This window comes from Acanthochromis polyacanthus, chromosome 18, assembly GCF_021347895.1.
Source record: "Acanthochromis polyacanthus isolate Apoly-LR-REF ecotype Palm Island chromosome 18, KAUST_Apoly_ChrSc, whole genome shotgun sequence".
NCBI classification, from domain to species: domain Eukaryota; kingdom Metazoa; phylum Chordata; class Actinopteri; family Pomacentridae; genus Acanthochromis; species Acanthochromis polyacanthus.
The window spans coordinates 24482695-24504319 of NC_067130.1; the positions used below are offsets into that span (position 1 = coordinate 24482695).

At 38.3% G+C, this 21625-nt stretch overlaps 1 protein-coding gene across 1 annotated transcript; it reads right to left on the reverse strand.

Moving 5' to 3' along the window:
* Nucleotides 1-11005: 11005 nt before the first annotated feature.
* Nucleotides 11006-19441, reverse strand: LOC110970546 (thyrotropin receptor-like). The gene is made up of 11 exons (XM_051938895.1): nt 19036-19441; nt 18882-18953; nt 18139-18213; nt 17754-17828; nt 17554-17628; nt 17375-17452; nt 16443-16511; nt 16064-16141; nt 15715-15903; nt 13729-14812; nt 11006-13652 (listed from the first exon to the last, which is right to left on the reverse strand). Exons 1-11 carry the CDS (start codon nt 19197-19199, stop codon nt 13512-13514), a joined length of 2100 nt encoding a protein of 699 aa, XP_051794855.1. The 5' UTR covers nt 19200-19441; the 3' UTR covers nt 11006-13511.
* Nucleotides 19442-21625: the final 2184 nt, after the last annotated feature.

The following is a 21625-nucleotide window of genomic DNA, read 5'->3' on the forward strand; positions in this document are numbered from 1 at the left end:
GGCCAATTGATGCTCTTTTTAGCTGTATTTTAGATATTAAGTCATGGATGGCAGAGAATTTCCTACAGCTCAACCAGGACAAAACAGAGGTCTTAGTCATTGGTCCTGAAGGCAAGAGAGAGAAACTTTTACCAAAACTACAAGATTTTAAACCAACACAATGTGTAAAGAACCTGGGCGTCATTTTTGACTCTGAGCTGAATTTTATTCCACATATTAAAAATGTAACAAAAATAGGTTTTTATCATCTTAAGAATATAGCCAGAGTCCGCCCATTTCTCTCTCAGGCCAGCATGGAGGTGCTAATGCATGCTTTTATCTCTTCTCGTTTAGACTATTGTAATGCCCTGCTCTCTGGTCTTCCCAAAAAGACCATCTCTAGTTTGCAGTTACTACAGAACTCAGCCGCACGTGTGCTGACGAAGACCAGAGGGCGGGCTCACATTACACCGATTTTAAAATCGCTGCATTGGCTCCCCGTGTGCTTCAGGATCGATTTTAAGGTTCTTTTATTAGTTTTTAAATGTCTTAATGGTCTTGGGCCCTCTTATTTATCTGACCTGCTTTTATCATATCAACCCTCGCGGGTCCTGAGGTCCTCCGGCACTGGACTTTTAATTATTCCAAGAGTAAATACAAAAACCCACAGGGAGGCTGCTTTCAGCCATTATGGCCCTCGAATATGGAATAGCCTGCCGGAGAGCATCAGGACTGCAGAGACTGTTGATGTTTTTAAAAGGAGGCTCAAGACTCATCTTTTTGGTTTGGCTTTTAACTGATTTCTTTTGAACTTTTAATTCTTCTATTATGTTATTTTTAGTTCTTATATTCTTATAGCTCTTCTGCACTTCTGCATTTTATCAGTATTATATCTTAAAACCTTATTATTATTATTATTATTTATTTACTATTTATTAATTATTTACTATTTATTATTTATTTATTTGTCTATTTTATCTCTACATTTTTAACTTTCTTAAAGCTTTTAATTTTTATGCATTATACCTGCTTTTTTTCTCGTTAGTCTTTTAGTTCTTAGCTTCAGTGTTTCCTCATGGGAGGCCTCCACACTGGGATGTATGCCCAGTCTGCCCGCGGGGGGCGTTGCCCTGGAGGCCTCCTGGGCCCGAGGGGCTGGGGCGGCTCTGCATTCAGTGCGGGGTCTGCCCCTGCCCATCGGCGTCTGGGTGGTCTCTGTGGCGGCGCTCTCTGTGGGCTGTGACGCATCTAGGTGTGGAGGGCTCCCATAGGTGTTTCCCCACATGGTTCCTCAGTGCCCTGCCATGTCTCAGCACCGTGTTGTGTGTATGTGTGTGTGAGTGTGTGTGTGAGCGCATGTGTATGTACATTGTATGTTGTGTATGTGTATATGTGTATGTATATATATATATATATATATATATATGTGTGTATGTATGTATGTATGTGTGTATGTATATATATATGTGTGTGTATGTGTGTGTGTGTATATATATGTATATATATTGTTGGTTACACTATGTTTTTTATTCTCTTTGTTGTTTTATTCTTTTATTTTGTGAAGCACTTTGTGTTGCATTTTAAATGGATGAAAGGTGCTATATAAATAAAGTTTGATTTGATTTGATTTGATTTAAAGATTTTTCATTTTTATGAACAAAAAATACACACAAAAGTACAAACACACACACACACACACACACACACACACACAAAACGCTCAACGAAGGATGTAAAAAAGTAACGCTGCCACAGTGCAATGTAAGCTTGACAAGAAGGATTTATATAGTGGTGGTATTGTGATTAGCTGGGATTACAAAGGCCTTATAAGTTATGATAGATAATCTATAAATGGTTGCCAAATGTCCGTAAATTTTTCTACCTTATCTTCCATTATGTAGCGGATCTTCTCCATGTGTAATGGTACAAATTTCAGTCAGCCACATTTTAAAGACAGGAGCCGTGTCAGTTTTCCACAGTGTTAAAATATTTTTTTTTGCAACTACCATCCCATAAACAACTGTATGTTGCTGAGAGGACCTGAGACGCAGAAGGGAAGGAGAGGTCCCCAACAAAGCAATCACAGGGTCTGGAAGTAACTGGCATTTATAAATATTTCCAAAAAATTGAAATATTTCTTTCCAGAAGTTATGTAACTTTGTGCAGGTCCAAAATAAGTGGGTCAGAGAGCCTTCTGCACATTTACATCGGTCACATAAAGGGGAAGTGGTGGGAAAGATTTTATGCAATTTAGTTTTAGAATAATGAAGTCTATGCAGAACTTTAAATTGAATTAATTTATGTCTCGCATTTCAACCCAGTATTTATAGAGCAAGATTGAATCTTACTTAGGCTCTCCTCCCAGATCTCGTTTTCAATCTGCAAACCCAGCTCCTCTTCCCATACATTTTTCAAAAATAAAGTGTTACAGTTCAACTGGTCAAAAAAAGGTTGACAAACCCTGACACCAATTTCTTTGAGGTGGGTGAGCTCGAAAGAAGTTTATAAATAGGCATTTCTTCTGGCAGAGACTCGAATTTAGGAATATTTTGTCGGATATAATTTCTAATCTGCAAATACCGGAAAAAATGCGACGATGAAAGGGAAAAATTTGTTTCTTAGTTGAGAAAATGAGGCAAGCTGCCTGTCAATATACATGTCTTTGAGGGTAATTATTCCCTTCTGTCTCCAAATGTCAAAAGATGCATCGAGCAAGGATGGTGGAAACGCATGATTACAGAATACTGGTGTATGAATTGAGGTGTTTGGTAAAATGCAATCTTTTTTGATCTGATTAAGAATCTTCAAGCAATTTGAAACAATAAAATTATTTACTTTAACATTTGAGCCAGAAGGCGAAAAAAGGAGGGCAGAAAGAGAACTATTTTTAACCTGATCACTCTCGATGGCCACCCAAGGGGGGATTTCTGAGTTACAATTGTAAACTTTCTGCCAATACACAAGAGCTCTACAGTTTGCCACCTAATAATAATGCTGAAAACGGGGCAAACCCAGTCCACCTAACATCTTGGGCTTACACAAATGTGCTTTTGATATTCTATGAGTTTTATAGCCCCAGATGAAAGGCAGGACTACTGAGTCTATTGCCTTAAAAAATTTCTTTGTCAACCAAATAGGCAAATTTTGAAAAAGATACAGACATTTTGGAAGTGAAACCATCTTTATAGCGTTTATTCGGCCTACCATTGAGATAGGAAGGATTCTCCATCTCTCTATACCCTGCTTCAGTTTCTCCAGTTTATCCAAATAATTGTATTCATATATATATATTTGGGATTTTTGGGTAAAATAACTCTTAAGTACTTTAATTTATCTGTTATTTTGAAAGGAATATTTTGTGTAAATTGAGGATCCAGATCAGCCCCCAAGCCCATGAATTCACTTTTTTGCCAATTAATAGTATACTCAGAAATTTCTCCAAAAGATTTTACCAGGTCGAGCAAGGTTGGAACCCAGCGTTCAGGTTGAGTGAAAAAAAGAACAACATCATCTGCATATAGGGAGATGTAATGATCAACATTCCCCAGGTGAACTGGGCTAATGGCTACACTTGTCCTTATTCCGATGGCCAGGAGTTCAATCACTATGGCAAAAAGCAAGGGGCTCAGAGGACAGCCCTGGCGGGTACCTCTATGTAGCAGAAAAGGCGCTGACCGGTCTTGGTTGGTTAGGATCGAAGATGAAGGACGTTTATACAATAAAGACACCCAAGATATGAACTCATACCCAGACCAAATCTTTCTAAAATTGCGATCATATACGCCCATTCAACCTGGTCAAACGCCTTTTCGGCATCAAGGCTAAGAACAGCTACCTTTTGAGCTCCCCAGTGTTTATGGTACATGATGTTCATCAGTGTTCTAACATTGTAAAATGAAAACCTTTTGGGTACAAACCCAGTTTGGTCCAGATGCACGATTGAACCAATATGAACATTTAATCTATTTGCCAACAGTTTTGTAAAGATTTTTAAATCAGTGTTCAGCAAGGTGATTGGACGATAGGAGGAAGGCTCCAGTTCATCTCTACCCTCTTTTAACAACAATGAAATATTAGCTTCATATAATGTGCAAGGAAATTCTTGTGTTTGAAACGAGTGCTTAGACATTCTAAGCAGAAGAGGGGCAACTTTTTCTGCATTTTTCTTATACATTTCAATACCAAAACCATCTGGACCAGCGGTCTTACCGTTAGGGAAAGATTTTATAGCTGATAATACCTTCTGAATAGTAATATCTGCATTAAAGGCATCCCGTTCTGAATCACTTAACATGGGAAAATCTAACTTATCCAGCCAAGACCGTAGAGCCCCTTTGGGTTTAGATTTATAGAGATCTTCGTAATATTCTTTAAAGCGGCCATTAATAGCTTTTGGGTCGAAAACAGTTTCACCAGATTTTGATTTGACCTTATGGATGGCTCTATTCACCTGAATGCCTCTCAGCTGTTGAGACAGCAAAGCATGGGGTTTATCCCCCAGTTCAAAATGTTTTTGTTTAATTCTAATCAGTTGGTCACTTACTTTGTAAGATAAAAAAAGAGTTGTACTCATATTTCAATTTGAGAATTTCTTGCAAAACAGAAGAAAAAGGAGAGGCTTTATGAGCTTGTTCAAGCTGAGTCAGTCTATCTCTATGTCGAGCATACGTTGATTTCTTTTTTTAGAGAGGATTCAAAAGAGATGATATGCCCTTGGATGACCACTTTAAACATTTCCCATAACACTGAATCTGAAGCATCCTGTTTATCATTATTATTATCCCCCGCCTCCACGAAGTGGAAAAGGGGGATATAGGTTTGGCCTCCATCCGTCCGTCCGTCCGTGCGTCCGTGCTTCTGTGTGTCCGTCCGTCCGTCCGTCCGTCCGTCCGTCCGTGCATCTGTCCATCCATCTGAGATGAAGGGGACAGCTTTTCTCGGAAACTATTACAGCTAGGATTACGAAATTTAGTGTGTAGCTTCACACCATGGACACCTTGATCAAGTTAGAAAATGAGACCTGTGCGATAATATTTAACAGAGTTATGACCCTTGATCACTATTTTGGATATAGACTCATATGAAGGGGACAGCTTTTCTCGGAAACTATTACAGCTAGGATTATGAAATTTAGTGTGTAGCTTCACACCATGGACACCTTGATCAAGTTCGAAAATGAGACCTGTGCGATAATATTTAACAGAGTTATGGCCCTTGATCACTATTTTGGAAAAAGACTCATCGACATCACATGTGGCGGGGGATATTGATGACCATGTTGTCTTGTTTTCAATAAATTCTGAAATTTTGTCAGTTATAAAATGGCAGAAAGATTTGTCGGAGAGAAGAAGCGTATTAAACCGCCAAGAGCATGGTTGTTTTGAATATCGCAAATCTAACGATAAAGAGGTTGGAGAATGATCTGAAATGAGAATGTTGTGACACTTGGTGGAGGCCACATTGGAAATCAAGTTAGAATCAAGCAAAAAATAATTTATCCTAGAGTAAGATTTGTGTACTTGTGAAAAATAAGAATAGTCTCTTTCCGTGGGATTGCACAATCTCCATATGTCAACCAGATTGGTCACATTCATCATTGTATTCAGAATATTTGAGGAAAGTGTCACTTGAGAAGTTGGCGTGGATTTATCTAAGTGCGCGTCAAGCACACAATTGAAATCACCACCAAGTATCACATGTGTTTCAGAGAGATTAGGAATCAAGTTGAATATTTTTCGAAAAAAAGCAGGGTTATCAAAATTAGGACCATATACATTTAACAGTGTGACCATTCATATGAATGAATATAGCCTGTTACCAAAAGAAAACGACCATTTGGGTCTTTTACAGTGGAAACGTGTTTAAAAGCGACAGTTCTTCTGATCAAAATTGCCACACCTCTAGCCTTACTTGAAAACGTTGACTGAAATATCTGACTGGCCCAACTACATCTGAGCAAATGTTCTTTCGTAGAGCTAATGTGCATCTCTTGTAGGTAAACAATATCTGCAGATAATGACTTTAAGTGAGAGAACTCCTTAGCTCTTTTAAGCACATGACCAAGTCCACGTACATTCCAACTAATAAATTTAATGCCACCACTCTGCCCTATTGAATTATGAAGCAGTCCTAAAGTAATGAATTAGCAGCGTATACATAAATGTTTTTGGAAGAAAATAAAGTGAACACAACAACAAGGTAACATTAAGAAACACATTTACCCCCCTCCCCCCATCCCACTTTCCCAAACAAAGCGAGATCATGTACCCCACATTCTCACGTAGGGATGGCTGGAACATAACCTCAACAACACAGCCTTAGTGAGCATCTCCAAACTTAAGTCACATTATATGTCCGAGAAAAGCGGTCGAAAAGTCAACTTTTATCCCGAGCACACACCATTAAGATGGCCAGCACAGCAAATCAGACTTCTCCCAGGGAATCTGCGTAGGTGTGGGCATCTTGCAGTGAGGTAAACACCTTGACTGAGTTTCCGAGGGAAACTTTAAGTCGCGCTGGATAGATGAATATTTACGCACATCCACGAATGCCTGGTGCTGTTTCATCACCTCACCCGGGAAATCTGGAAACATGTAGATCCGCTTGCCCTCGAAACTCAAAGGAAAGGACTCGCGTGCAAGTTGCAGTATCTTCTCTTTGATGTTGTAGTGATGTATGCAGCTATGGTTACGCGTGGGCGATCACCATCCCGGGGAATCTGTGCACCAAGCCGGTGCGTGTGGTCCACTTTTAATGGCTTGAGGAACTTGTCTGCCCCAAGAGGCTCTGGGAGAAACCTCGACAGAAAGTCCTCTATCTGACCCTTTTCCGTGCCTTCTGGTATCCCTACGATTTTGATATTCTGCCTGTGAGAGCGAGCTTCCAAGTCAACAACCTTGTGGCGAAGTGCTTCGTTGTCAGAGTGGAGGGAGGTGAGAGCGGCCTCTACCTGTGTGAGGCGGTGGTCATGGTTAGCGCTAGCATCTTCAACATCTTTAACTCTGGTGCCCAGACTTGCCACAGATGCTTGAGTGGCTGATAAAGCCGCATCGAGCGTGTTGAATCTCTCCTCCATCCTATTCTGCAATCCACGAATCGCAGACAGGACGTCTGTGGGCTCATCGTCATCCAACTTGCTAGCTGTAGCATGGGTTAGCTTGTCGTCTCCGGCTAGCTCCCGTGGATCAACGTCAGTCTCATTGTGAAGTCTCTTCGGTCTTCTCCCACGGTCTCCTCTTGGCCTCGTCATGTCAGCGGTGTTAAAGAACAGGTGAGTTCTTGTTGACTCGGGAAATCGTCGAGAAATATCAAATAATGACCAGAATGAAATAAAAGTTTGGAGAGCTCAGCAAAAGTACGTCTACTCCATTCGGTGCTCACTAGAGCCCCCCCATTTGACATGCTTAAGCTTAATTGTATTCCCATGATATAAAAGAGGCCATTTCATGTCATAAGCAGCACTGCACATGCAAAGGCCTACAGTGGTTTGCTGCTTAAATTCAAGCTGTGGCACAATTCATATGTTGTCAGCTCTCACATAATGCCTTAAACAAAAGAATTATATGAAGCCACCAAAGGCAGCCATCTTAGCACTGCTGGAAATTGGCAGGAGTGAGAGACAGGTAGCAAAAAAACTGAAGATCTCCAAGACAGCCATTCATTACACCAAGAAATAACAAGCCAAACATGATACTACCAAATTGCTAGATGGATGTGGCAGGAAATGTCTAAGGTTCCCTTCAGTGATAAATCTAATTGTCAGTTGATGCCCACTCCAGGCAACTTACTGGTTAGGAGGAAGCCTGGAGAAGCCTACAAGCCAGACTGTCTTGCTCCTACAGTAGAACATGGGGGTGGATCAGTGACGATCTGGGGTTGTTTTAAGTATGGGTGGAACAGGGCAAATACAACTGTGTGAAGGGTGAATGAACCAGGTCATGTGCATGGCTACTCTTGAAAACAGTCTTCTTCCATCAGATGAAAAACTCTTTCTTGCCTCCAGTGAGTTGATTTTCCAACAAGACAATGCCCCTTGCCACACAGCAAGGTTAGTTACAGCCTGGATGGAGAACCAGAACATTGGAACAATGCCTTGGCCTGCTCAATTGCCAGATCTTAATCCAATTGTAAACTTGTGGAAATCATCAAATGCAAAATGGAAAACCACAAGCCCAAAAACAAAGCAAATTTGTTTGAATTTGTGCCACAGGAATGGGCTGCTGTGACAGCAGAACAATGTCAGAAGCTGGTGGAGAGCATGCCAAGATGCATGACTGCATTCATCAAAAACAATGGTTATGCAATCAAGTACTAACTCCTGTACGTATCATGTGACCAAAACAGACAGAAAACAAAACATGGAATACCTAAAAGCACTGTTTTTGGCAGTACAATGCCATAGCTATTGATGTATAAACTTAAGTGATTTTGGTTATCAAGAAAACCAATGCTAACCGCTACTGCACAGTGGTGTAGTGGTTAGCACTTTTGTCTTGCAGCAAGAAGATCCCTGGTTCGCGTCCAGCTTTCCTGGGATCTTTCTGCATGGAGTTTGCATGTTCTCCCTGTGCATGCGTGGATTTTCTCCGGGTACTCCGGCTTCCTCCCACAGTCCAAAAATATGCGGTGGTTATTTGATGATTCTATATTGCCCGTAGGTGTGAATGCGAAAGTGATTTTTTGTCTGTATAAGTAGCCCTACGACAGACTGGCGACCGGTCCAGGGTGTCCCCTGCCTTTGCTCGACTCAGCTGGGATAGGCTGCAGTCCCCCGCGACCCTAATGAGGATTAAGCAGTGTATAGATGATGGATGGATGGAAGAAAACCTGGGAAAGTGACTTGATATCAGCTCTTAAATTAAATTGTTTCTGTTGTTATTATTTTTGTCCAAACAAATGTACCAGGAAATAAAATGAACAAGAAATTGAAGAAAATGAGGGTTGTCTAATTATATATATTTTTCCTCATAAATTATGCCCCTGACTGGCACCACACTCATTTTTTAAAGTCCTATTGTTGCCAATCACAAGACGAAAAAAATCTGTCTCTTCAGGTGAAAAATTAAAGTTTTATGGTTGGTATATATTGCCAAAAGTATTCACTCACCTGCCTTGACTCGCATATGAACATAAGTGACATCCCATTCCTATTCCATAGGGTTCAATATGATGTTGGTCCACCCTTTGCAGCTATAACAGCTTCAACTCTTCTGGGAAGGCTGTCCACAAGGTTTAGGATTGTGTTTAAGGGAATTTTTGACCATTCTTCCAGAAGCGCATGTGTGAGGTCACACACTGATGTTGGACGAGAAGGCCTGACTCTCAGTCTCCACTCTAATTCATCCCAAAGGTTCAATGACCCCCACCGATACAACGACCATCGTTGAGTAGTCAGACGAGTTTTGGTATTGGTCTTTGGAATAATAGCCCTGGACACACCTCACAGAGGTTTAAAAGCTGAGGCAACATCAACCACCACCAGAACTGAAGAAGCTTCTTGGATAAGAGGTGAAACGTCTTCAAGGAATTTTCTTAAAGTCCAGTGGATTGATTTAAACAACTTTGGATAACCATGACCTGGATGAATGAGAACCTACACAGTCATCCAAAAGGTGTTCTATTGGGTTGAGGTCAGGACTCTGTGCAGGCCAGTCAAGTTCATTCACACCACACTCTGTCATCCATGTCTTCATGGACCTTGCTTTGTGCACTGGTGCACAGTCATGTTGGAAGAGGAAGGGGCCAGCTCAAAACTGTTACCACAAAGTTTGGGAGCATGGAATTGTTCAAAATGTCTTGGTATGCTGAAGCATTCAGAGTTACTTTCACTGGAACTAAGGGGCCAAGCCCAGCTCCTGGAAAACAAGCCCACACCATAATCCCCCCTCCACCAAACTTTACATTTGGCACAATGCAGTCCGACAAGTATGGTTCTCCTGGCAACCGCCAAACCCAGAGTCGTTCATCAGATTGCCAGATAGAGAAGCGTGATTGGTCACTCCAGAGAACGCGTCTCCACTGCTCTAGAGTCCAGTGGCGGCGTGCTTTATACCATTGCATCCGACGCTTTGCATTGCACTTGGTGATGTATGGCTTGGATGTAGCTGCTCAGCCATGGAAAATCATTCCATGAAGCTCTTTGCGTACTGTTTTTGAGCTAATCTGAAGGCCACATGAAGTTTGAAGTTCTGTAGCGATTGAGTCTGCAGAAAGTTGGCCACCTTTTGGCACTATACGCCTCAAAATCCCCTGATCCCTCTCCATCAGTTTATGTGGCCTACCACTTGGTGGTTGAGTTGCTGTCGTTCCCACACGCTTCCACTTTCTTATAATACAGCTGACAGTTGACTGTGGAATATTTAGGAGCGAGGAAATGTCACGACTGGATTTGTTGCACAGGTGGCATCCTATTACAGTTCCACGCTGGAATTCATTGAGCTCATGAGATGTGACCCATTCTTTCACAAATGTTTGTAAAAGCAATCTGCATGCCTAGGTGCATGATTTTATACACCTGTGGCCATGGAAGTGCTTGGAACACCTGATTCTGATTATTTGGATAAGTGAGCGAATACTTTTGGCAATATAGTGAGTGTGTGTGTGTGTGTGTGTGTGTGTGTGTGTGTGTGTGTGTGTGTGTGTGTATATATATATATATATCAGATGTGAGAACTCGTTAAATTTAAGCATGTTACTATATATATTCAAAACATAATGAACTAGACGAGGGCAGAACCACGCCCATGCATGATACTCTGTATCAATTTTGATCATCCTACATATATCCCTTCCTACTTGATCAGTTGACCTGTAACTCCACAACTGAGCAGGGAACCTTAGACTGATCTTCAGTGCCAAGTTTGATTATCCTGACTTCAGCACTTGCAGAGATATCTGACCGGACATACCCACCCACGTACATACTTACCCAGCCAGATACCGTAGCGAATGCAGTAATCCCGCTGATGTACGTCAGGCGTGGTTAACAACCTGAAATTTCTTCAAAAAAATAACTTCAATTTCAACATTATTTTGCCTCAGTTTATCGTTTGTGCTTTACATTACAACTAACAGATCACAGTGTATCTACAAAGGCACAAAATGTTTAGTCACAAGCATGCAGAATGCAACAACATAGTGTTTTACGTTATGATCAAAATAACTTGTCAAGGTCTAGAAGTTCTTTTAAATTTACAGTTTTACAAATTTACAATTTGCAGTTAATGTCTTCTCTGTAATTTTAACCCTTTGCAAAGTTATCCCGTGGACCAGAACAGACCATCTGGAGGGCCTGTATTACTTTTAGGTATGATAGGTGAAATCACTCTAATACTACTGACCTACTGTTACTATACTATACTACTGTTACTGACCTAAAAAAAATAATGATTTTAAAACTCACAGTACTTCAAATAGTTTTATGAAAAGTGGTACCATAAGCAATATGTCAGGCACATGTTTTACTTGTTTTGATTTCTTCACCAAAGTCAGTTTTTATTCATTATAACCTTGTTAGCAAAGAGACGTTGCATTGGGAGAGATGGTAGCACTAATACATGGTTACAGTTGTCAGCATTAAATGCTGACAACTGCTGTTTTAAAGTAGTTTATGCACAATGATTCGTAGAAAATCTGTTTCCCAGTTCATTGCCTCTTTATGCAGATTTGATGCCCGTGTTGTTAGCCATATGGATTAATTTTCTTGGATATTCCAAAAGATGCTTATGTCAAACAAATTGAGCTCATATTTTGTGATCTGTCAATCTGTCATTAGCTAAAATGGTTTCATCAGAGGAAGGTCTAATAACATATTTTGTTGGGAATAAATTTATTTCTGGTGAATCTCGCCTCACTCTGGATTGTACCGAAAACTGTGAGCACCAACTGCTTTCATCAAAAACACACCCTGAACATTGTTAGCTGAAAGGTTTGGAAGCAGAGTGGTCTAATTCACTTTCTGTAATTTTTGAGAAATATAGGTTCAAAGTTTTGTGTTTCCAAGAAAAGTCTAACATTCGAAGTGTGACTGTAATGCTATATTTGGGTGTGGTTAGATGACTAAATTAAAATCTAGACCATAAAATATTACAGAAATTATATAAAATTCTGTTCGGATTTTTTGTGGGTTAAACCACTCTGCTTCTAACCCCCTCAATTACACGTGTATGATTGTAAATTATAAACCACTACTTCATTCATACTGGGTGTTGAATCAAGAAATGTATAATGCATAAAATAAACCTGCTTCTGTTGAACATTTAACATTGATTGCTCATTTATATATATTTTTCATAAAATTATTTGATGTACTGTGAGTTGGAAAACCATGATTTTTCTTTTCGCCCAATGCCAATGTTATACAACTCTTGAAGTTAGGACCACTATTGGAGTGGTTTTGCCTATCATACCTCAACAATTGTCTTGATATTAGCCATAAATTCAAAAAACATAATTTCAGTACTTTTTTCCTCATAAATTACGCCTCTGACTGGCACCACACTCTACATTTTTTGAAGTCCTACGGTTGCCAATCACAAGACGAAAAAAATCTGTTTCTTCAGGTGAAAAATTTAAGTTTTATGGTTGGCGAAATGTTATATCACATATAAATCTGGACTGCTCAGGGCCACATGATGAAATGGTATACACCAATACACTAAATGTACTTCATATGGTACTTGTTGTTTAAGGTGCAAGCTCCCATGCTTATTGGGGGCATACACTCACGTTGTATGGATCATGGTACATTTTGGTATGTATTTTATATTCCAAAATGGATCCAGGGTCTTATCTGGTCACTCAACCTGATAACAGATAGAGATGAGTAGCAAATTGCAGGAAAAACCTGAACTTGTTGCCATAAAGTTACAGGTAACTGGATTCAATAGAAAATCGTTTTGATAACCTTTTTCCTGTGATGAAACATTTCTATCCTGATAGGGTGGTCTCTTCCAAAATGACAGTGCCTTCATAGGACACAAGTGCTACTCATCATTTGTTGAGTACTGCAGTTTTGTGCCTTACACGCTATAGCCTTCACAATCTCCAGATCTCAACCCAATTGAACAACTGTGGGAGATTTTAGATGTGTTACTTGTCATTTCTCTTCACCACTATCATCAGAATACCAAATGTTTGAAAATCATTCAGAGGAATGATGTCTCATTTCTCCAGTAGGGTTTTAGAGACTTGCAGAATCAATGCCAAAATGGATCGAAGCTGTTCTAAATTCATTAACTTTGATCATTATAATGGAATGGCAAATAACAATCACATTATAAATATGCATGTAAAATAATTCAAAAATTAATGAATAACTTCTCATATGCCATAGTATGCTCTGGTTAGGTTCTGCGAATATGTAAGATGCAAGATAGTTACGGCTTGAAAAATCGATTAATAGGATTATTAATCAAATTTAAATGACTTTTTTGTGGCAAAGTGATTTCTGCACATTTTGGGATGTGTATGCTGGCATGTGGGGCAGACATTGTGTCTCTGTATGGGTGGGGAGCAATACTGACAAGCTGGCTTCAGTAGAGGTGTGCTTGCCGCTGGCAGAGCCCCATCCGACTCAGCAACATCAGGATATCTCTGTGAAATGCTTTGGTCAGGATAGCATAAAAAAATGGGTGTGCACAAGAGTTGAGAGGATAGAAAAGCACCAGCAGCACCTATGGAGAAAAATGTGAATCAGGCTTTACTTTCAACTGAAAAATGTCTAGATTAAAGCTTAAGAACAATTCACACCTTAGACTCTGTGAGCGTCATCAGTGGTTGGTGGAGAGCTGCAGACAAACCACAGAAACAAATGGGAGTCAGACACAGAAAGTTAGTGAAAATGAGAACAGCCATGCGTTTGGCCATGCCGGTGTCACATCTGCTGGAGTCATGCTGGGGATTGTGAACCATACAGTAGATGTGGAGGTAACATAAGCACACCACTATAAAAGCAATGACATTAACAATCAAGACAGAAACAATGTAAGTCTGAGCAGCAATTGTCTCAGTGTCCATAGGTAAGCAAATGCTGACTTTCTGGTAACTGCTAACACCAACCACTGGCAGCAGTGCTACAATCACACACAGCAACCACCCAATGAGCATTAGCACAGCTGCATGACGTAACCTAATTTTTCTGTCCGGTCTCATTGCGTAGAAGATGGTGTGCCAGCGCTGAAGGCTGATGAAAGTTAATGTGAACACTGACAGCTCACTGGCAAACACTGACAATGTCCCTGCAAGATTGCAGCCACTTCCTGTTTGCCAGGCAATAGCATAATGGTAATAATGGGAGCGTGTATAGAAGTCGACAGATGCAATAAGCAGCAAGTAGATCCCCATACAGCAGTCTGCAAATGCCAGGTGACCCATAAGAAAACGGGTAACGGACAGCTTCTGTTGGCTGGTCAGCAGGATGAACAACACCGACAGGTTGGTTGAAATGGCTAACAAACTGACCACCCAGACCAAGACCCTCAGAAAGCCTTGGCTCATTACATCCTCACAGGGGTTCAGGGCATCAGGCAGTGGGGTACATAAGAGTCTGTTGTTGCTGTAAAGTGCATTACATAGTGTAAAGTCAAAATCTTCACTGGCATGCTCTTTAGATAATTCCACATGAAACAAACTTTCAGTCTGAGACTGTCTGGTCGGGCAAATGAGGCTGTTGCTGGGAGTGTGATTTATCCAACCATTTCTTTGAAGACCAAAGTTGTCTGTCAGATGTTGGGAGATTTTGTGTCCAAGATGTCTCTGAGAGATAGCTCCAAAGTATTCTTGCAGCCTCCCTGAAGCAGTCCCTGTGAGGTTGCAGATAACTTCCTCAGAATGTCTTTATGGAAATGAGAAGAATAATTAAACAGTTAATGAACTACAAACACTTCTTGCCATGCATGCAAATAATGCAGAAGTGGCACTACACTAGACAATCTTACAAGATTTTTTTAATAAGTTAGTTAAAATAGCTTTGTTGCAAAAAAAAAGAGAAACATTTCCCTTGCATATTGTAAGTACACTAATCAGCCACAACATTAAAATCAAAATCTGTCTGAAGGTCGCACATACCTATCTACAATGAGAAACAAAGAAATTTTGCTCTTAATTTATATGCTTGTGGGGGTCAGGGTGGACCACAGCAACCCTTGAAATCATATTTGACACCCCTGTGGCCACCCTGGATCTAACAGGTTCATACTCTGAAGCACTGATTTCGAAGTTTCAGTGAATGCAGCTGTGGTATGAACACAAGTACAAGCAGCATTGGTAACTGTGTACCAGGAGCTAGTCAGCTGAGCACCCGAACATCACAGAAAGTACAAAGGCACAGTTTCCCACTTAACAGGGGTTCATGCTTAAACTTCAAATCATTAACCGGAGCTGAAATTTAATTTGCTGTCCTCAGCTTTTTGTAGGAGTCTTACCTCAGAGCCTATTGAATATCTACATCCTTACTGATTATGGGTATCTACAAAGAGAAAGGGCTTTGCACATTTATGCACAACAGCAATAGCTTCATTAATTGCTTATAACAGCAGCTTAACATGTAAAATGTTAAATATCCAAAACACATTTCTCTAAATTGTCATTTCCTTGAAATCGCACTAGACCAATACAGTTTTTGTGAGCACATCCATACACTATACTGTGGGCATAAGGGTAGTTTGGCATGTAAAGGACAAATACATGAAGAAAAAAATGCAGTGGTAAAGCAGTTCTCTCAATTCTCCTACTTACCCTCTCCATCTTTTCAGCATTTTTAAACCACAACAATGGCTTGGGAATGTTAGTTCAGCACTCTGTAAATGGAGAAAGGCCCTAAATGGGGGAAGTACTTTCAGGGCCCATGTGTTTTTAGCTTGGAGCTTTTCAATGGTCTCCATGCCTATTGAAGGCAAAGAGCTTATTTTGGTTTCTGAAACATCTCTGGAAAGACAGAAAAGAACTGAGATAAATTCTTGAGAGCACAAAGCTGGCCCCTTCTGTATTTTAATAGATGCAAAAAAATTCAGATAAATAGTCTTAATTATTCCAAGTAGAACCCCGATTCCTCATTTAGCAAACATTGTACTTTTCAGTTACTCACAAGTGAGTTGGGCCGTGAATCACACCATAAAAGGCAAACTCATCTATTCGTTCCAAATCCGCATTTCTGTGAAGGTACCTGAACAATGGAGAATGATGAGGTGAAGGTAAAGTAACATGGTCAGAATGTATCTGGGCTTTTCTTTATACTTATAATTCCCAATACTAACATACACAAAATTCCACAAAAGTGTAGTGAATGATTAATCAAATCGTTCACTACAAGACTACAGGAGCAGACAAGCAAACCCAGTTGGCAAAGTTCAAATACATAAAGAAAGGCACCAAATAAACACAAAGAATTTGCATGTGAGTAAATTAGTAGTGAGTTAAATCTTGTGTTAATTTATGGTTATGGCCATTTATGGTTTCACCCATACACTTCCTCCAGTCTGCTCCCATTGAAAGCATAGTGCTGGACCTCTTTCACACCGTTGTTATTCAGCATGCTAAAAAAAAAAAAAAAGGAAAGAAAAAGGACTGCCCTGTAAACCTTAAATTCACAATTAAGTTTGCATTCAACAAAGAGGAAAATGAATTCCCTATTTGTGAAAACCTGCTGTATGAAGTCAAAACACGCAATCATAATATCTCCTCATATCACAGTATTAAGAGACATACTTGTATTTACCCAGCTGCTATTTTTTGTTAGTTTAATTAAAGCAAATGTTGAGTCTAAGAAAATAACACATAAAATAACATCCATCCTGTTTTGCAAATGCTGGCTCACCTGTTTGAGAAATTTGATTCTTGCAGACTCTACCCTTAAGTGGGTCATGGATGATACAAACATGAGGCCATATTTTACTTGTGATCATACATTTCAAAATGGATGAAAGTGATTGATTTTAAAATCTGATGTAATTAATTATGATGATATAATGATATATTATCAATTTATTAATAAGTGTATTTGCCTATTACATTTTTAAATGATGGGGGAAAATGACATATTAAATTGAGCAGAAGTTCTGTTTAGACTTTTGCCAACACATAATTGCTGAACAAATATACTCCTATTATTTCTTTTACAAATTAAAGAAAGCTGTCTTTGACTCACTGTGACCATGATATGGCAAGTAATAATTTAAAATAACTAATGCAATTTATTTCAAGATGCAGAAATGCAGAAAGCAGCATCTTACAGCTTCAAAATGCCTTTATGCTGATTTGAAGGGAAAAAAAGAAGAATGCAATTAGATTACAGTGAACAATCATACTGGTCTAAACCTATTAGAGAAAAATCAATATAACTTACAAGCACCACACATTTGCCAATTTAATTAGTCTGAAAATGGTATTTACAACTTACATGGTCAAAGAATTCACAGATATTCCAATGAAAGAATTAGCAGGTATGACTTGTATGAAGACATTCTCCACTATTTCCCTGTTTAAAAGATGAACATGGAACATTTTACACCAGTTGAATGTTCAAAACTATTATCAAACAATATACTTTGCAATTATTTACTCTTAAATGCTACATACAAAATAAAATCCTCTTCACTGGACTGAATATACTGCAACCCAGGAAAGGAAGTGAGACCTGTGTTTGTGATCCCACTGCAATGAAAGGAACTTGAGTCAGGAACCAGTAAACAAACAACTGTCAACTAGAGACGTCACATTGCTTTCTTGTCAAGATATGATTATTTTGTCCGGTAATAGGCAAACGGAATTCTACTTACAGGTATTTTAACTTAGGCAGATCCTTAAAGGCCTCTTTGTCAATGTATGATAGTGTTTTCATATCAGTTAGTTGTCTATTGGAAACACAACATATTTTTGTTTCATCAAACATACCTTTTCATGCATAATTTATTTTTCTTGCTGAAAAAAAATCCATAAAAGTTTAATTTAAAGAAATATGCCCATGTTCGTGTACAAGCGTTGAGCAGCTAAAAGGCCTTCTTACTCTTATTTACAATAACGAAATACATTATGGTCAATATAGTATTACTAATACTACTACAGGACAGGGCCATTATGAGACTTCTATCTGTATTTATAGTGGCACAAATAGGAGGTTTGATTTTAATCACAGTCAGGTTGCACTACTGAAAGCTTACTTACATGTGCGTGACCCTGGACAGGTTGTGGAAAGAATGCCTCTCTAGATATTTAAGAGTATCATCATCAGAGATGTATCTAAAAAACAGACAAGCAAACAAAATATAATATAAAATACAATACAGAGACTCAGACTGTTGTTGGATTTGCAGCAGTTTGCACTCAGGCTTTATGCAAGAACAACTTTCATGGACAGATTTGTTTTTGTGGCATTTATGAATGACCTACGACAACAGATCACTTTTAGAATTTTTTGTCAGGCATAAAAAGGGTCCTAGGCCCCTTTGCACAATCCGTAAAAGTGGACGAGGTAATTCAAATACTTATTGAATTCCTCATCCATAGCAGTGTCCACTGGGGAAACATAAGACTCGGGACTGTTGTCGAGCAGCTCCTCCTGACTGGCTACAGCCCTATGGATTTGTGGGGGAACTGGTAATGGGTCAAAGCTGGACTCTGTGTCTGCTGGTTTCAATTGTGGCTGATCACCACAGCTTTCTCATATCAGCGCAAACAGTGGTTGCAGGCAGGGCAGGACTGACAGGGAGAGCAAGAGGGTGAGTGAGGGAGAAAGCAGGAGCTGGGATTATGACAGGCTTGTGTTTTAGATTTTAGTGTTTACAATGTTCAGTGAGGTGTTTGCTTTGGTACTGTTTAGTTGTCTTGATAAGTGACATCCTTCACTCTTGCCAGTTGGACTGGTTGGAAAGAAAAGAGTTAATGTTTGAAGAAATAAAGAATCTTACATGTGAGAAATGTTAGCCAAGTTGGCAAAGGCATTCTGAGGAACAGAAGAAAGCTTTGTCCCCACAAGCCACCTGAAACAGAAACACGAGTCTTTTCAGTCTAAACACAATAATTACTGGCAGAAAACAGTGTTGAGAGAATTTAGTTACTTACACCTCTTGTGTGCTGGAGTGGAAAACAGGCATGACTTCGGCACCAAAACACGACACACTGTTGATGTCCCAGTCACACTGGCAATGAAGTGGACAATATTCCAGAGAAAGAGTAACCTTGACAAGAATGAAAGCAAAAAAAGAGGGATTCAAATTAGGTCTCATTGTAAAAGCAGAGCATCAGTGGTACAGACAAATCAGTTTAGAAAGTGACTGGGCTGTCCTGGATGATGTCAGTAGACATTACAAAACTAGCACTTCTGGTTTAGAGCTTCAAAATAAAACTATTAAAGTAATGCTGTGTAATACAAATTATCAAATAGATTTACATAGCAGCTGTTGTTAGCATTCATTGTACATACAAAATCCTTTTTTATTTCAGCTAAGCATTTTTTCTAATAGAAGTACACACACACACACACACACACACACACACACACACACATATATATATATATATATATTATGGCATGCCGTTTAGGAAATTATATATATAATGAAACTTGATATATATATAATGAAAGTCGATATATATATAACGAAACTTGATATATATATAATGAAACTTGACATATATATAATGAAAGTCGATATATATATAATGAAACTTGATATATATATATAATGAAAGTCGATATATATAATGAAACTTGATATATATATAATGAAAGTTGATATATATATAATGAAAGTTGATATATATATATATATATATATATATATATATATACATATATATATATATATCGACTTTCATTATATATATATCAACTTTCATTATATATATATATCAAGTTTCATTATATATATATCAAGTTTCATTATATATATATATCGACTTTCATTATATATATATCAACTTTCATTATATATATATCTACTTTCATTATATATATATCAACTTTCATTATATATATATCAAGTTTCATTATATATATATATCGACTTTCATTATATATATATATATCAACTTTCATTATATATATATCAAATCTTTTTTTCCTACCGAGCCCCGCAAGGGACATGTCCGTATGGCGAAGCGACAATGAAGGACACTCACCCGGACGAGAATTTTATTGAGTTTTATTTTGAAATCGGCCTGAAATACACAGACATTCAAGCAGTGCGATGCGCTAAGAGTCTGCCATGCAGACCAGCGATCCTGATAATGGTAGAGGGTATGTCACAATAAAAATGTCTCAGTTTGGACAGAACAGCAGCCTTCAGCTGAAATCCAGTACAATTGTGTCCCATCAGTGGCGTGATCATGGATGTGTCCAGGCAGCAGCTGACCTCTGCCTCGTAATTAGCCTTAAGACCAGCTATAAAGATAAACATAGATATTATCATTATCATCAACATATGGTGCATGTGTTTAACCTTTAAGCTATGTAGGGATGCAAATGTAGTCGAAGCTAAGTAGCTAAGCTAATGCTAACACGTTCAGTGTTCAGAATCAAAACATCTCTAAAAATTACCTGTTTTCTCAAACGTAGTTGCCGTTCCCTGTGACAACCATGAAGACAGATAGATAATCACAGAAGAGCTCATGTGAAGAGCAAATGTCCAATAAGGTTCCTGTTTTTGTTTGCCATGTTCTTCCAGGGCTCAGTAGGAAAAAGTCTGAATATATGGAATGAAACTTTGAATAGATGGAATGAAAATCTGAACATTCTATATTCCGACTTTCATTCCATATATATATCTCAACTTTCATTATATATATATATATATATATCGACTTTCATTATATATATATATCAAGTTTCATTATATATATATCGACTTTCATTATATATATATCAAGTTTGATTATATATATATCGACTTTCATTATATATATATCAACTTTCATTATATATATATCAAGTTTGATTATATATATATCGACTTTCATTATATATATATCGACTTTCATTATATATATATCAAGTTTGATTATATATATATCGACTTTCATTATATATATATCAAGTTTCATTATATATATATCGACTTTCATTATATATATATCGACTTTCATTATATATATATCAAGTTTGATTATATATATATCGACTTTCATTATATATATATCGACTTTCATTATATATATATCAAGTTTGATTATATATATATCGACTTTCATTATATATATATCGACTTTCATTATATATATATCGACTTTCATTATATATATATCGACTTTCATTATATATATAATTTCCTAAACGGCATGCCATATATATATATATATATATATATACATACATACATACTATGGAAGCGAATGTCACTCAAAACTCAAATTCAAAAGCATTAGCAGAAATGCTTTTGCATTTCAAAGTCATGGCTGCACTTTTTGACTCAAAAATAAAATTAAAAAGCAATATTCCAAAATGCAATTTAATTTTCTTCTTCGGACAAAGTACGTTTTATCAGTTTGTTTCCTGGCTATGAAAGACACAAGCGGAAACAAAAAACTCAAGCCGTTTTTTCGTTTTTTCAAAAACAAAAAAACAGGAAATGGTTCATTTTTTCGTTTTTTCGTTTTCACCCCCAAAATGAAAATACGACTCTATATTTCGTTTCATTGGTGGGCGAGGTTTCGG

Excerpts from the sequence above, each read along its gene's own strand:
- LOC110970546 (XM_051938895.1), bottom strand. The coding sequence starts at position 19,199 with ATGAGACCTAATTTGAATCCCTCTTTTTTTGCTTTCATTCTTGTCAAG. Across the intron at positions 17,453-17,553 it reads AGTGAAGAGGATTTTATTTT|GGAAATAGTGGAGAATGTCT; the intron begins GTATGTAGCATT and ends TCTTTTAAACAG. Across the intron at positions 13,653-13,728 it reads TGACGCTCACAGAGTCTAAG|GTGCTGCTGGTGCTTTTCTA; the intron begins GTGTGAATTGTT and ends TTTTCTCCATAG.